This window comes from Ammospiza caudacuta, chromosome 5, assembly GCF_027887145.1.
Source record: "Ammospiza caudacuta isolate bAmmCau1 chromosome 5, bAmmCau1.pri, whole genome shotgun sequence".
Classification (NCBI taxonomy): domain Eukaryota; kingdom Metazoa; phylum Chordata; class Aves; order Passeriformes; family Passerellidae; genus Ammospiza; species Ammospiza caudacuta.
Window position 1 is genome coordinate 48,071,934 of NC_080597.1, and position 12,824 is coordinate 48,084,757.

At 35.0% G+C, this 12,824-nt stretch overlaps 1 protein-coding gene across 1 annotated transcript in view; it reads right to left on the minus strand.

The window, feature by feature from the left end:
* ARID2 (AT-rich interaction domain 2) overlaps positions 1-12,824 on the minus strand; it is a 92,260-nt gene that overhangs the window by 36,433 nt on the left and 43,003 nt on the right. Inside the window, exons 4-5 of the mRNA XM_058805947.1 lie at positions 3,081-3,214; positions 2,104-2,322 (exon numbers count right to left, since the gene is read on the minus strand). Coding sequence (XP_058661930.1) covers positions 2,104-2,322; positions 3,081-3,214 — 353 coding nt within the window. The remainder of the gene's footprint in view (positions 1-2,103; positions 2,323-3,080; positions 3,215-12,824) is intronic.

The window sequence follows — 12,824 nt, forward strand, 5'->3', positions numbered from 1 at the left end:
TGACCTGCAATCCAACTGTCATCTTGAAGTTTAGGAGGGAACTGGAGAGAAGCTGATGACACATTTTATTACCCAAAAACCACTATAAATAATAACAATTATAAAACCTTAATTATAGACAAGAAAAATCTAAAACCTGTATTAAATAAAGTTAATCAGCTATTGTTTATTGCCACTTAACATTACTCTGGTAGGATTTTCACACTGGCTGAATTTACTAACTAGAGAACTCATTTATTTCAGCATGAAACCTGGCAGATATACCTTCATTATTTATACTATAAAACCACATCAATATTTCAAATTGAAGTTTCATGCTTCAAAAATAAGTAAACATACCCCTGCTGTTTCTTTCCCCTATTTGTCCCAATTAGTCTTTTTAATGCTGCTAGGACATTTCCCTGGATTTATCCAGAAGACACAATCATGTACTATAAAAATGAAGTTTTTCCCAGATAATGAAAACAGTGAGTTTATTACATGCTCATCATTCCTCCCAGCTTTACCTCAAATATTTTTCAAAAAACACTAAACAGACAAGCTATGGAATAAACCTGTTCTTCAAGTTAAGAACTCCAGAAAACACTGTCTGCCCCTACAACATCAAAAAAAAAAAATCCTTAAATAGCAATACATAACTCAATTAAATTATTTGCAAATTCCTAAATCAATAGAAGTTTCATCAAGAGAACATGGGAGTGATGGTAACCTCGAAAATCTAGAGAGCAAGCATTCTGGAATCACATGGAGGACTAAGTTTCCCTTCCCTAGCTTCCTTTCAAATATTTTCCTTTGAAAGCACTTGTGCCTGGATTAGATGCAAACACTAAATGACCAAGCTCTAACCATATCTGAAGGACACTGAAAAATGTACAAATTTTTCAGAAAATTTGTAGAAAAAGCAAGAGAGAAGTTGGAAGACACTAATGCAATACTGGAGGGAGAACGGGAAAGCTACAAATCCTTATGTAAAAATGCCAATTATTAAAAAACCCTACTGAACCATATACAATGGCTAACACTGGCTCTTCCCCAGCATTTTAAATCAGAATCTTTGACATCCCATGCTATGTTTGTGCTTACACATGCAAAGGAGATTTCTACTCAAACAAATATGATAGTCTACATTATCAGACTTAATTATGCTCAGCTGAAAAGGCTCATTTGAGCAATTTTTTCTGGAAGTTATTTCTGAATTTCAGTATTAATAAACCAACCAACCAACCAAAAAACCCCACAAAACCAACAAACCAACCAACCCACCCACAAACAAAAATGAAACCCAAATTCACAAACAAATAAATGAACAGAAACAACAAAACAAAACATTAAAAGCAAACCAAACTAAAAAAGCTCAGCACATAAACATGGTAAATACTTCCTCCTCATCACCGCAAGATAAAAGCTACGTTGTTATCATTTTACAATAGTTTAGGTTAATTTATGTTTTGCTCCTCTCTTGACAGGAGGCCATTAACAAGGAATTATTAGGCATGGAGGCATTTCTTTCACACTGAAAAAAATCTGAAGAATTTATTTGACATACTTTAGTATTTTGAAGGTATCAACCCTCATTTAAAACTTATGTGCTAACATATTAAGTAATTCTGAAAATCTGATTAAGACTTTTCTCCCCCGAGTTTTATAACCTGAATTTCACTGCAGTTAAATGTGTAGTGAAGTATCAGGACAAAAATGTTAGCATGTCATTGTTTTCAGACTACCTTGACTTAAATTTTAAATATGCAGTGCCATTAAAAAAGAATTACAGAAACTCAGCATGGTCCTACAAATTCAAAAGGAAACAGTAATACACTACAAGGAGACAGAAATCCAGCGCTGTAAATTTAGCATCCTGAACAACTGAACTTCATTATCAAAAAACTTATTCTTACATTTCACTAACCTGTAAAATAGATTTTTAAGATTAACTAACTTAAAAGGTATTTGTTATGTTTGATAAAACCTGTAATCATAGACAAGAGGAAAAACTAGATATATTACTGTGAAGTAAGTTATTAACATTTTAATTGTCATGAGTTGTGAAAGATGCTACAACAGGTATGGATGCTTTCTGTTGCAAAAATGTTGATATATACTTACTGTCATCAAACACCCCAGCATTTGCAAGCAGTAAAGTGATGATTTTAGGGTCCTTTTCAAGCTGCATAACATGCTTGCTTTCATTTGAAAGAAGAGTACACACATTAATTGCAAAGTCCACTTCATTTGGGAGTCCAGATAACAGTGAAAGCACCAACTTATTATAGTCATTTGGTGAGTTTAAGTCCATAGACAGCCCATAGCTTTGACGAAGATAATCTAAAAAAAAATACAATCAACAACATTTTCACAGCTACACTCAATCTTGAAACAATATATAAAGCAATATTATTGTAAGGAAGAATTTGGAAAAAGTTTGTTTATAAATTATTGCCGTTTTAAACAAGCTTTCACAGTATTCAATGTATTTTTTGTCTGGCAAAAACACAGAACCCATTCCACTTTGCTGTGTACCTTTCTAGTTACATATCAATTCCTCTGCCAGCTCCAGAATGCAACAATGCAGCCTGTTCTCCCAAAGAAAAGCTTACAAAACAGAAGCTTTAATTAAAGCAGAATGGAATTGTAATACAATTTGAAGTCAATTTCTACACAACAAATTACATGTCCATTCCACAAAGTCCACCAGCTTCTGATTTGAAGCTTAAATAATTGTAGGCTCAATTCAGGTATTTGACTGTGTGGAGAAATTAGAGATTGAAAGAAACACACTGCAAATTTTCAAGGTAATTTTTTTCAAGACAAGTAACTACACAGCTCTACTAATTAGCAAGGATAAATTTGTAAAGAGGAGAAACAGCTTATGGATTTTAATATTTGTTTTCTTCTGGTTCACAGTGGAAAGGTTTTTGAGTGTATTAAACTAATCATTTGAGTGTCCTACAGATTTGACGGTTTAAATACTACTGCAAATGTATCCATGCACTATTTCTGCAGCCTGTCCAAAAAAAAAAAAAACAACCAAAAATGCACCCACACACATGAAGGAAATAGCACTTTCACTCTCAAGAATTTACCTGACACGCTGTGTTGCTGGTAGTTATAGGAATTTGGAATTGCACCAATAGGAAGTTGTGGCTTTGGATTGCCTGGTTGTACCTCATCATCCTCCTCTCCAAAATGATGGACTTTTTCATACTTTTCTAGATAACTGAAATAAAATTATTAAAAAATGTGGTTTTAGTGCAGCTAAATCTTTTATTCCAAAAGCAGAACTTCCAAAGTAAGCAATCTAGAAACACGAAGATTTACTGGAAACAATAATCAAGATGCTGAAAAACAAATGCTGAGTCAGACTGACAACAGGCGACAGAGAAATGTAGATATGTGTAATTACTGCTTAATATACCAATTTTTTCACATTTTTCAAAAATGATACTTAGATAAATTGCATCAAATTGCTCCCCTTTGTGACTAAGCCTGTTTTTCCCAAATCAACTTTTGCTACTCAAAATAAGTCTGCAGGTGAAAGCATCATAAAAACTACTCTGTACTCTCTACCAATACATATACAATACCAATGCCAAGGTCAACTCCAGAAAAAATATCTATTTCTTTTTGCCTTGTTTAAAGAGAAACTGTACACTAGGTCTTAACAACTACACAAGAGTAACAGACTTCAGGGATTCCAAGGGCAGCAATTCAGGAACTTGAGAGCTCTAACTGCAGCTAGTAACCAGTGGAAATCCCTTTGAACCCCTTAAGAAAAAAAACAAACAACTGATGTACTGTACAAAAAATGGACTTTAAGCACAAAACCTATATATACAAAAAGTAAACAGTCAAGCAGCTTGATAAATTAATTACCTCAATGACAGTTAATTTAGTATTAGAAATGTAACTTTCAGAACCTTCTACACTCCAGTATATAAAGTCAATTTAAAATACCCACTGTAGCATTAACTTCACAGTGATATGTAGTTGAAAACCCTTCATGAAATTAAGTCAAGGTCAAAGCTGCCTAAACATACAGATTTTAACTGTGCTGGAAAATGACAATGCCAGGTCAATAAAATAATAATAAAAATACTGTAAAATCAGAAAAGAATTTAAAACATTTATATTTCTCTTTGTATATGCTAAAATATTTACTATATGAGTAAGCTTTTGTATAATCTTTGCCAGCAGACACTGAAGTAATTAACTCATGGTAAATCAGAAAGATTTTAAGGAAATAGCATTCCCACTGACCTCTGAGGAATATTTCCCATTCATTAAATTAGTAATTATTTCATGAAGTGAGGTATCAATGACATAACCATGCCATTAATGTGTTAGCAAACAATTTTTTTTTCTTAAGAAAAGGGCACATTTCAGAAGAAATGAAAGACATCAGAGCTAATAAGGCATGATGCTGTACTGTATCACATGCAAATACCATTCATGTCTGACTAGAGTTCAGGATATTCCAAGTACTACATATGCTATTGTTACATAAACCACTGCCAGAGTCCCCTCCTTATTACATAAACTCTTGAGTCAGTTAAGCAAAAATCTTCCCCTCAAATCATTTGCTTTTAGGCTTTTTAAAAGACTAAAAACTTACACTTAAATATGATTGCTTTTATCTTGAAACTAAAAATACTCATTTATGTGAGTTAAACTTCAACCGAGTATCTGCACAGAAAGTAAAACCTTCTAAAACTGTTTATCAGTTTTTAAAGTCATAGCTCAACCCTGTTCTAAAATCTAAACCCTAAACTTTCTCTTCCCCTACATTTCCTTACCCTTTTAGCCCACTTCTCTCCTTTAGCTTACATCTTATATCTAGATGAATCAAATCTGCAATTCAATCAATTTTAATTAACAGAGCCTGTGCATTTATGGTCAAGACCAAAAAGAGCAGTTCAAAGACAGCCTGAGCTTCCCTTTTCCTGTCCCATCACTCACTCTGCAGAGAGCTCATTCAGAAAAGTAGGAGGATTCTACATTGGCTTTCCAGTCATTTTTCAAACTGAGCACGGGTCAGATGAATACCAGCTCTGGCGCAGGAGTACACAGCCAAGGATGCCACATGTACCGTTTCTACACTGGCAGAAGCTACACTGCTAGAGTTGTCTAGAAAAAGCTGGGGCTAGAGCTAATTTCCTTGTATTTGCTGGTCTGAGTCAAAGCTTGAGCTTAAAACAATTTCATTATTGAAATAAAATTTCACAGAAACATTTAAAAAGATGAAGTAAAAATACCTATACAGAAACACATATGGTACTCAATCTGCAAATTATTCTGGACTTGTCCATTCTACCAAGACTGAACATCTATTTAAGCATTAAAATATATATATTGTATTATAATGTATATAATACAATATATATTTTTTTGTAATTGTATTTTGTAAATGTAATTATGTAATTGCATTATATATTGTATATAATGCATAATAATGTATATATACATTGTAAAATATGTATATATCATAAAATAGCTCATGTTGTTCCATAGTGTTATATGGAGCATATACACTTAACCTTATGCTTTTTATTAAAGCCATATTCCAGGAAAGCTGAACAATATGAATATCCTAGATGTTCTCCTCTGTTAATATCCAATTTATTAAAATGTGTTAAAACAGTTCCACTGAAAATAGAAAATTTCGAAGTTCAAGAATTTACTTCCTTTCTTCCCCCACTGAAAAAAATTTAGGTACATATTAAAATACCTCTGCAAACTAAAATGGTCATAATTTGTTCACTGTTGACAGTGGTCATAAAGTTCTCACAAATGTCTTATTAAGCATTTCACAAGAAACCAGGATTCAAATTACTTTTAAGTGATGACCTAATCTTTCCCCATGCCAATGCAAGGATTGACTTCACTTTACTAAATTCTGAGCTCTTTACATTGTTATTCAATTTACCCAGGTTCTGCCTCTTCAAAGAAGAATCCTCCTTTCTTATCTCACCCCAAACTACCAAATTTGACAAGGAAAAGTTGAAAACTTAACAAAACAAAGCCCTCAATAATCCCAAAGCATCAATTACAAATGCTAATCCCTGCCTTCCTCCCACCCCAAGAAAAACCCAAACCTCAAACCAAACAACAGAAATACATTTCCCACCTCTAACACACTTTATTATCTTTAAGACACTTCTAGTATTCAGGGAGGATGATGCACTATTTGTCAATCCATTGTGTGTAACAGCACTGTAATACTAAATTTCAACTATAATAACCAGACTGTAATAGACTCTTCCGTATGATTCCTTTATGCTACAAAAGTACCAACTGTTTACAGACAGCTGTACAGATCTCAATCCTCCAAACATTCCTTTTGTTTCCTGTAGAGAGAATGCACAGCCTGGAATTTCAGTGTAGAGAAGAAGCTTTGTAAAATTAGCTTGTACAGGGGCTTTACTAGTCTTAAATTCTAATCTGAACAGTCTGGTATACAGCTACTATGCAAACAGCAGAGCAGTTCAGCATAAACACGTCTTGCTCTAAATACACAAGAAATTTAAAAATAATAAACGGAGCTTTTCTATTACTGAAAAACAGTTGTGCAAATGCTCATATGTTATAATCAGTTGCAATGGCTAATTTCACGTTTCAAAACAACTTGGATCTGTAGTTATAGGCTAGAAAGGTATACTTTGGTCACAGAAAAAGGTTTTCAGGAATTCAGAATGCTTCCTTAATTTCACAAAGTCACAGGCAGTATACATCAGCAATAACAGTTTTCTGAACTTCTCTTTTAGTTTCAATACCAACTGAATAATTAGATCCCAACAAAGAAAGATGCAGCTAGTATCTACAAAAAAGAATTAAAGCAACTAACTAAATTCAAGACCTGAATTTAATTACTAATGAAACAAACAATGTATACGGGATAGAAAAGTTTCTAAAAAGTCTTTAAAAAACCCCATTTAAGTACTATGTTGAAGCCTTGGTGAAGATGGAATATTAATGAATACTTCCTTCTGTACCTGTGTAGAAAGATGCTCCACACAGTTAGCATGGCACCCTGAACCTGAACTGGTGTTACCAATTGGACACATGAAACAAAATATTCAAGAAACTGAAATGCAATGAAACTCATTTACAGTCACTCTTGGCTTTTCAGCTTGGATCACTCCTCTGTTCAGAGAGGTTTAGCTTAAATTAAATAAAGAAATAAATGGAACAATAAATAAATTTTTTAAAAGATACACACCCCAAACAAAACCAATACCATCACCACTCCCTCAAAACAACAAAACACACACACAGCTCTGGTGAATAGCCAGAACAGGATATGCCAAGTACTGAAAAATAGGGAAATACGTGGGCAACCAGAGACAGACATGTGCAGACCAGCTACTTTTTGAAGGGCAAGTAATTTTGATGTCTTCTAAAAACGTGAGTTACTTTCAGGATCTCTCGACTTGGAAATCAAAAGATCACATCTCTTTAAATATCAAATTCATATTACTCATTCTGTTCCTCTGACAGCAATAAGTCACTTTGTTCCATTCAAGTCTGTGAGAAAAAAGTTCTCTGAAGATGAGTAATATTTTCGTCCACGCAAAATAATTTAGTAACAACACAAGTTTTTTCAGCCCAGTGACTTTTAGGCTTGTTTTCAGATATTTAGGAAAAAATACTAACAAAAAGAAGCCTACACTAGGTACATCTAGGGGCATGTATAATTTTCTATAAACAGTAGCCTTGAATGGGCTTAGAGTATACCAGAAACTGGTTCATGTAACAGTATTAAACATCTGGCTCATTTGGATATTTTGGCTCCCTTTACCAGGAAACAATAAATGCACCAAAATATATATTAAGCTAATGTCTGGCAAAACACAACATGAACTATCACAGTCCAACTATCAGCTCCCTCCTCACTTTTTTATTCAGCTGAAGAGCAAGCAGGTACCATTTCTACCACAGCTCTCCACATCACCTTTTTTGGAACTATATTTCTAACAGCACTGCTAGTGGGAGACTGACAGCATGACCTTGCACCATTTCTGTTTGCCTGAACACCACCCATCATGATGCAGACACACTCTTCCTGCTCATTCACTTGTACTCCCTCTCCCTCTTTGCAATGCTATTGACATCAACATCCTAGATAATCATGACTGTAATAAGGATTTCACACTACTGAATATTCCAATTTGTATTACTTTAAGTGAGAAGTGTTGCATATAGTCTCTCTTTGCCCCTAATTCAACATGACTCTTGCTCTAAACTCAAAAGGACTAAGGAACCCATGACAAATCATGAACTTGTGGTGCCAATCAAAAGCTGCAACCTTTTCAAAAATACACCATCTTTATTAGAAAATCCATTGCAGTCCTACAGCTTGAATCTATGCCTGATACAGTTACTTGAAAATCCAATCCATTTATGAAGCCTAATAGCAGGCAGTATTTTAATCCCATAGAAGGCTGTTTCTCAGCAAGGCCAAAGCATTTAAACTTGACTCTGCTGCTGGCACACACAGTGGAGACTGGTGCCACACACTGCAATGAAAATCCTGCTTAGAACTTAACAATGCTGCTGCTGCAGCTGCCCCAAGTAATGTACCACTCATTTCTCATCTCATACATGTTCACTTACTAAATTCCTGTCCCAAGAATTATCCTAAGTAGTTTCTGAAAATGGCAAACACAACAACTTGCTACAAGGCTCTGCTCAAACTTTTAGTGTGCACCAACAAACTGCCTCAAATTTGATTTCATGTCTAAGTGTTTTGCCAGTGTCACCAACAATCTTTTCAGGTTGGGTTTTCCCCCCGCCCCCGGCCCTGAGGGCACCACGAATTCCAACTCAACAGTTAAACCCCATTATTGTCAGAACTGATGCTTGCAGCTGAATCCTTCAACAACAACATTTGCATTTTCCATCTTCACCTTGTCTACCTCAGAAACTGACTATCTCACATAAGGCTTCCAGTGAAACATGGCACATGTGATGCTCAGCATTGTTTGTTTGATTTCTGATTTGCTGTGACCACCTAACAGGACAGGCTGACAGATCAAGACTCTCAATGCTGTACTTGGCCAGCGTGGCAGACAAATATGAAACTCCAATAGCTGTGCTTTTCAAACACCTGGTGGAGTGTCCCACAGCGGGCATGCTGGATACTGTCCCAACCAGCCTGCACTGGCCTCTTTGGAATGAGGTCCCATGTGGGCCCATGAGACCATACACGCCATACCAGGGGTTCTACCATCCAGCCTCCACCCTGACAGGCTCTGTCACACTCCAGGAGAATTGTGTGCAAACTCAGAAGGCCTTGTGCAGATTAAACAGCCCCAGCCTGTTATACACAATCACATACAAACTATAATTGCATTTACATGGAATTTAAATATGTTAAACTTTAATGCCACATTTTGTAACACAAGACTCTACATGATAGATGGTCCAATTTGGTTGGAATTTCGTTATAAGATTCTTATCCTACCAAGAAATCTTTGCAAACAGAGGAAACCCAAATACATGTCTTCATGAAGTTCTGAATCTTTTCCAAGGCAATCTTTGTTAATCTTTGTTGGAACTAAGTGTAAAAGTTATAAGCATCAGCAACCCTCCAAGTTTCACTTTATTAGACATTACAAGAAGAAAAAGATTCAATGTTTCAAAGAAAAAAAATAAATCATTCAAGTTAATGAAAATACCTTGTTAGTATCTATAGTAACACCGAGAGGAAAGAAATTAAGATCCTATTTCATGTTTTCATACTCCTAAGGCTCCAGCTTAGAAGGGAAATAATAAAAGATATATTATCAGCTAACTAAAGCGCTTATGCTGGAGAGCAGTTTCAAAAGACTGAGGTGGCTGGAGGATGACATCAGTCTCTGAAGAAACTGCACTACCAGCAACTCCAACAGATTCTAGATAAATACACTGCTATGTAAAGCTTGTCTTTATTTTTCAGTTTCATTTAAATGCAATCTACTTGTGATCCACAGCTGTGGTCCAGACTTCCTTTACAGGAGTAACTCTTCTACTGTATTCCCACTGCTTCCCAAAAACAATTCAAATACAGCATCACCTCTTACTGCTTCAGTGGCTGTTTCATCAGACCCACTGGGCTTCACATCCAGGAATATCTGAGTTGTACAATTACTAACAGTATTAATTCTCCAATCTATCTTTTCAACAAAGGCAATTCCCAGACGTATTCCTCTTACTAATACTACAGTCACTCTGTTTCCATCTAGGATGACAGCTCATCAAATCTCAAGTATAATTGCAGTCTGAGTTTAGCTCTTCAAGCAAAACATCAGAACCCTCTAGATTTGTTATTATCTCCATCGCATTTTCAAAAATTCTTGAGAAACCGCAAAGTTGATCTATTTAGAGAAATAATGTACAGAACTGTCTAGATTTCTCCACAGTGCCTGAACACAAGAGTACCTGAATGGCAAAGATTCACTAAAACAGATGGTACCACAACTTCAGAACTCCTGTAGGCCCATAGAGGAAATTTTAACCAAGCATTGTGTGGTGTGCCCACAGCAGCAACTGCACACAACACACTACTGCCCACATAGGTCACCTTATTTCAGACCATCACTCAAATCCCAAATACCAAGACATCAGGAAAGCCACTGTAACAATTTCAAGTATTCATGTATCCACTGCAAAGCTGGCAGCAATACAAATGAATACCTCTACACAGTAATATGTATTGTGACAGTAATAATAAAACTTTCAACTAAATGCAGCTTCCGACATAGCATTAGTTATAAATAGCATGTCTTGTAAAACACTCTGCACAGAATGCTAAAACATACTCTCAGTGAACACTATTTAGGTCACTAAGTGAAGTATCAAGATAAATACTAAAGAAAACATTATTTGTTTATGTGGATTCCTTCACAAACCTATCCTAGGACTGGGTGGTGTTTTGCCAACAGATGTGTTTATCTCGTAAGTGTATTTAACAAGAATATATTAAAAAATATAAAACACATAATTTAAATAAAAAATCAGAACAAAGTTATCATTCCTACACAACCTGGTAACTTGGAACATGTTTAGAAGATGGAGGTTTCCACTAAGAAATAGTGGTTTATATTTTGTCAAATACCAAAGCTAAAAATCTATTAGATACTCCCCAGATCAGATTCAAGCAAAAGCACATTAAACACATTAAACTGGCCTATATAAGTATCCTACAAATGTTTAATTACTCTATGAGTAAAAACTACACATATTATAAACAAGTATAGCTTCACCTGACCATTACTTCTCTTATTATTTAATCATTATGAAATTTAAATTGGAGAAATATTTTTTGTGTGTGTTCAGGTAGCACAAAAGAAAGCGGAGAAGGAAACACTTGTTACAGCAACACAACATTCTATCAGAGCACAAACTGAAGAGCTGTCCTCACCAAACAGGAAATTTCTATGGCAATTCTGTCCTAGTTTTTTTTTTTCCAAATTCAGGATGCAAGCTGGCCTTGTAGTACATATGATTAAGAAAGTGATGCCCTGGTTTTTTTTTTTGGTTTCACAGTTCCATTATCAAATATGCAAATAGAGAAAGACAGTATTTTTTCACAGGGACAATTCACTTTCGGACTTTCTGGGACTTCATTACTGTTTCCAGAGAAACTTCACTAGGGGGTTTTGTATGCAAGGAATAAATTCTTTAATTTTGTGCCTGATAAGCATTACACTGAAGTTATTTTCACAACAATAATGCCCTGAATTTATGCCATCAAGAATTCCCAATTCTTTGACTTTCTCTCAAACCCTTATAAATAACACAGCTCGCTGTATTATCACAGACAATAACAGTCAGTTACCTTGTCTTGTCTATGCAGAATAAATTTATCCTGCAAAGGCATAAACTGGCAAAACGCCACAACACATGAACAAAATAAGATATCACATGCTTACAATTGAAATTACACACTTTCTCAGAACACTTTGCTAAACTGGAATCTGGCTCATCTGCGAAGACTTGAATACTCCTTTTCAACCACAAATACTTATCTTTCACATTTTCTAATTTAGGAAGTTTATACACTTTTCAAACTGCAGTAATAAGAAAAAATACTCTTTGAACTTAAAAATAATTCAAATTACTAAAAATCTGTAACATTCATAATTTAAAATATTTAAAAGATTTAATTTTTTAAAATAATTGAAAATATTAAAAATTTGCAACCCCAAATATTTGCGTACTTCACTAAGTCTGCCAACAGAAATGCTGCTTAAGGATACTAATCAAACACCACTGACAAAAAACATGTCAGCTGTTTCTAGGATGAGGTATGGAAGTCCAGACTATGCAGTCAAAGTTCTATCTTAATTATTGGAAAATGGCCCTTTCCCCCTGGCCTATTATTAATCCATACTCTTTGCTGCATTCTGGCAGTGCTTTGACAAGGGCCAAGAGGTTCCCGTAGCAAGCCTGGTAATTAGAAGGACATTATACATGAGTACAATAATAGTAGATCTAAATCTCTTGAAAACAGCAGTCTAGAAATAGCTTTTCTAGATTTTGGCAATTGCTCTAGCCACCATAGTAAACATTTCCACAATACTTCTTTCAGTGTTATTCAACAGTTACTGAGAAAATCCCAGAACCATAAAACAGAGAATAAAAATATAGAATTTACTGACTCCTAATGCTTGTAGTCTGTTTCTGAAACTTATTGAGTCTACAAGCATTTATTAAAAACTTACAGCCATGCCATTTTATCACTTCACATAGCTATCTGTAATTTCACCATTACTTTCTGCACAGATTTGGCAACTTTAACAACTGCACTTTTCTGCCTTCATCACAAACCAGTCTTTTCCTGCAATTAC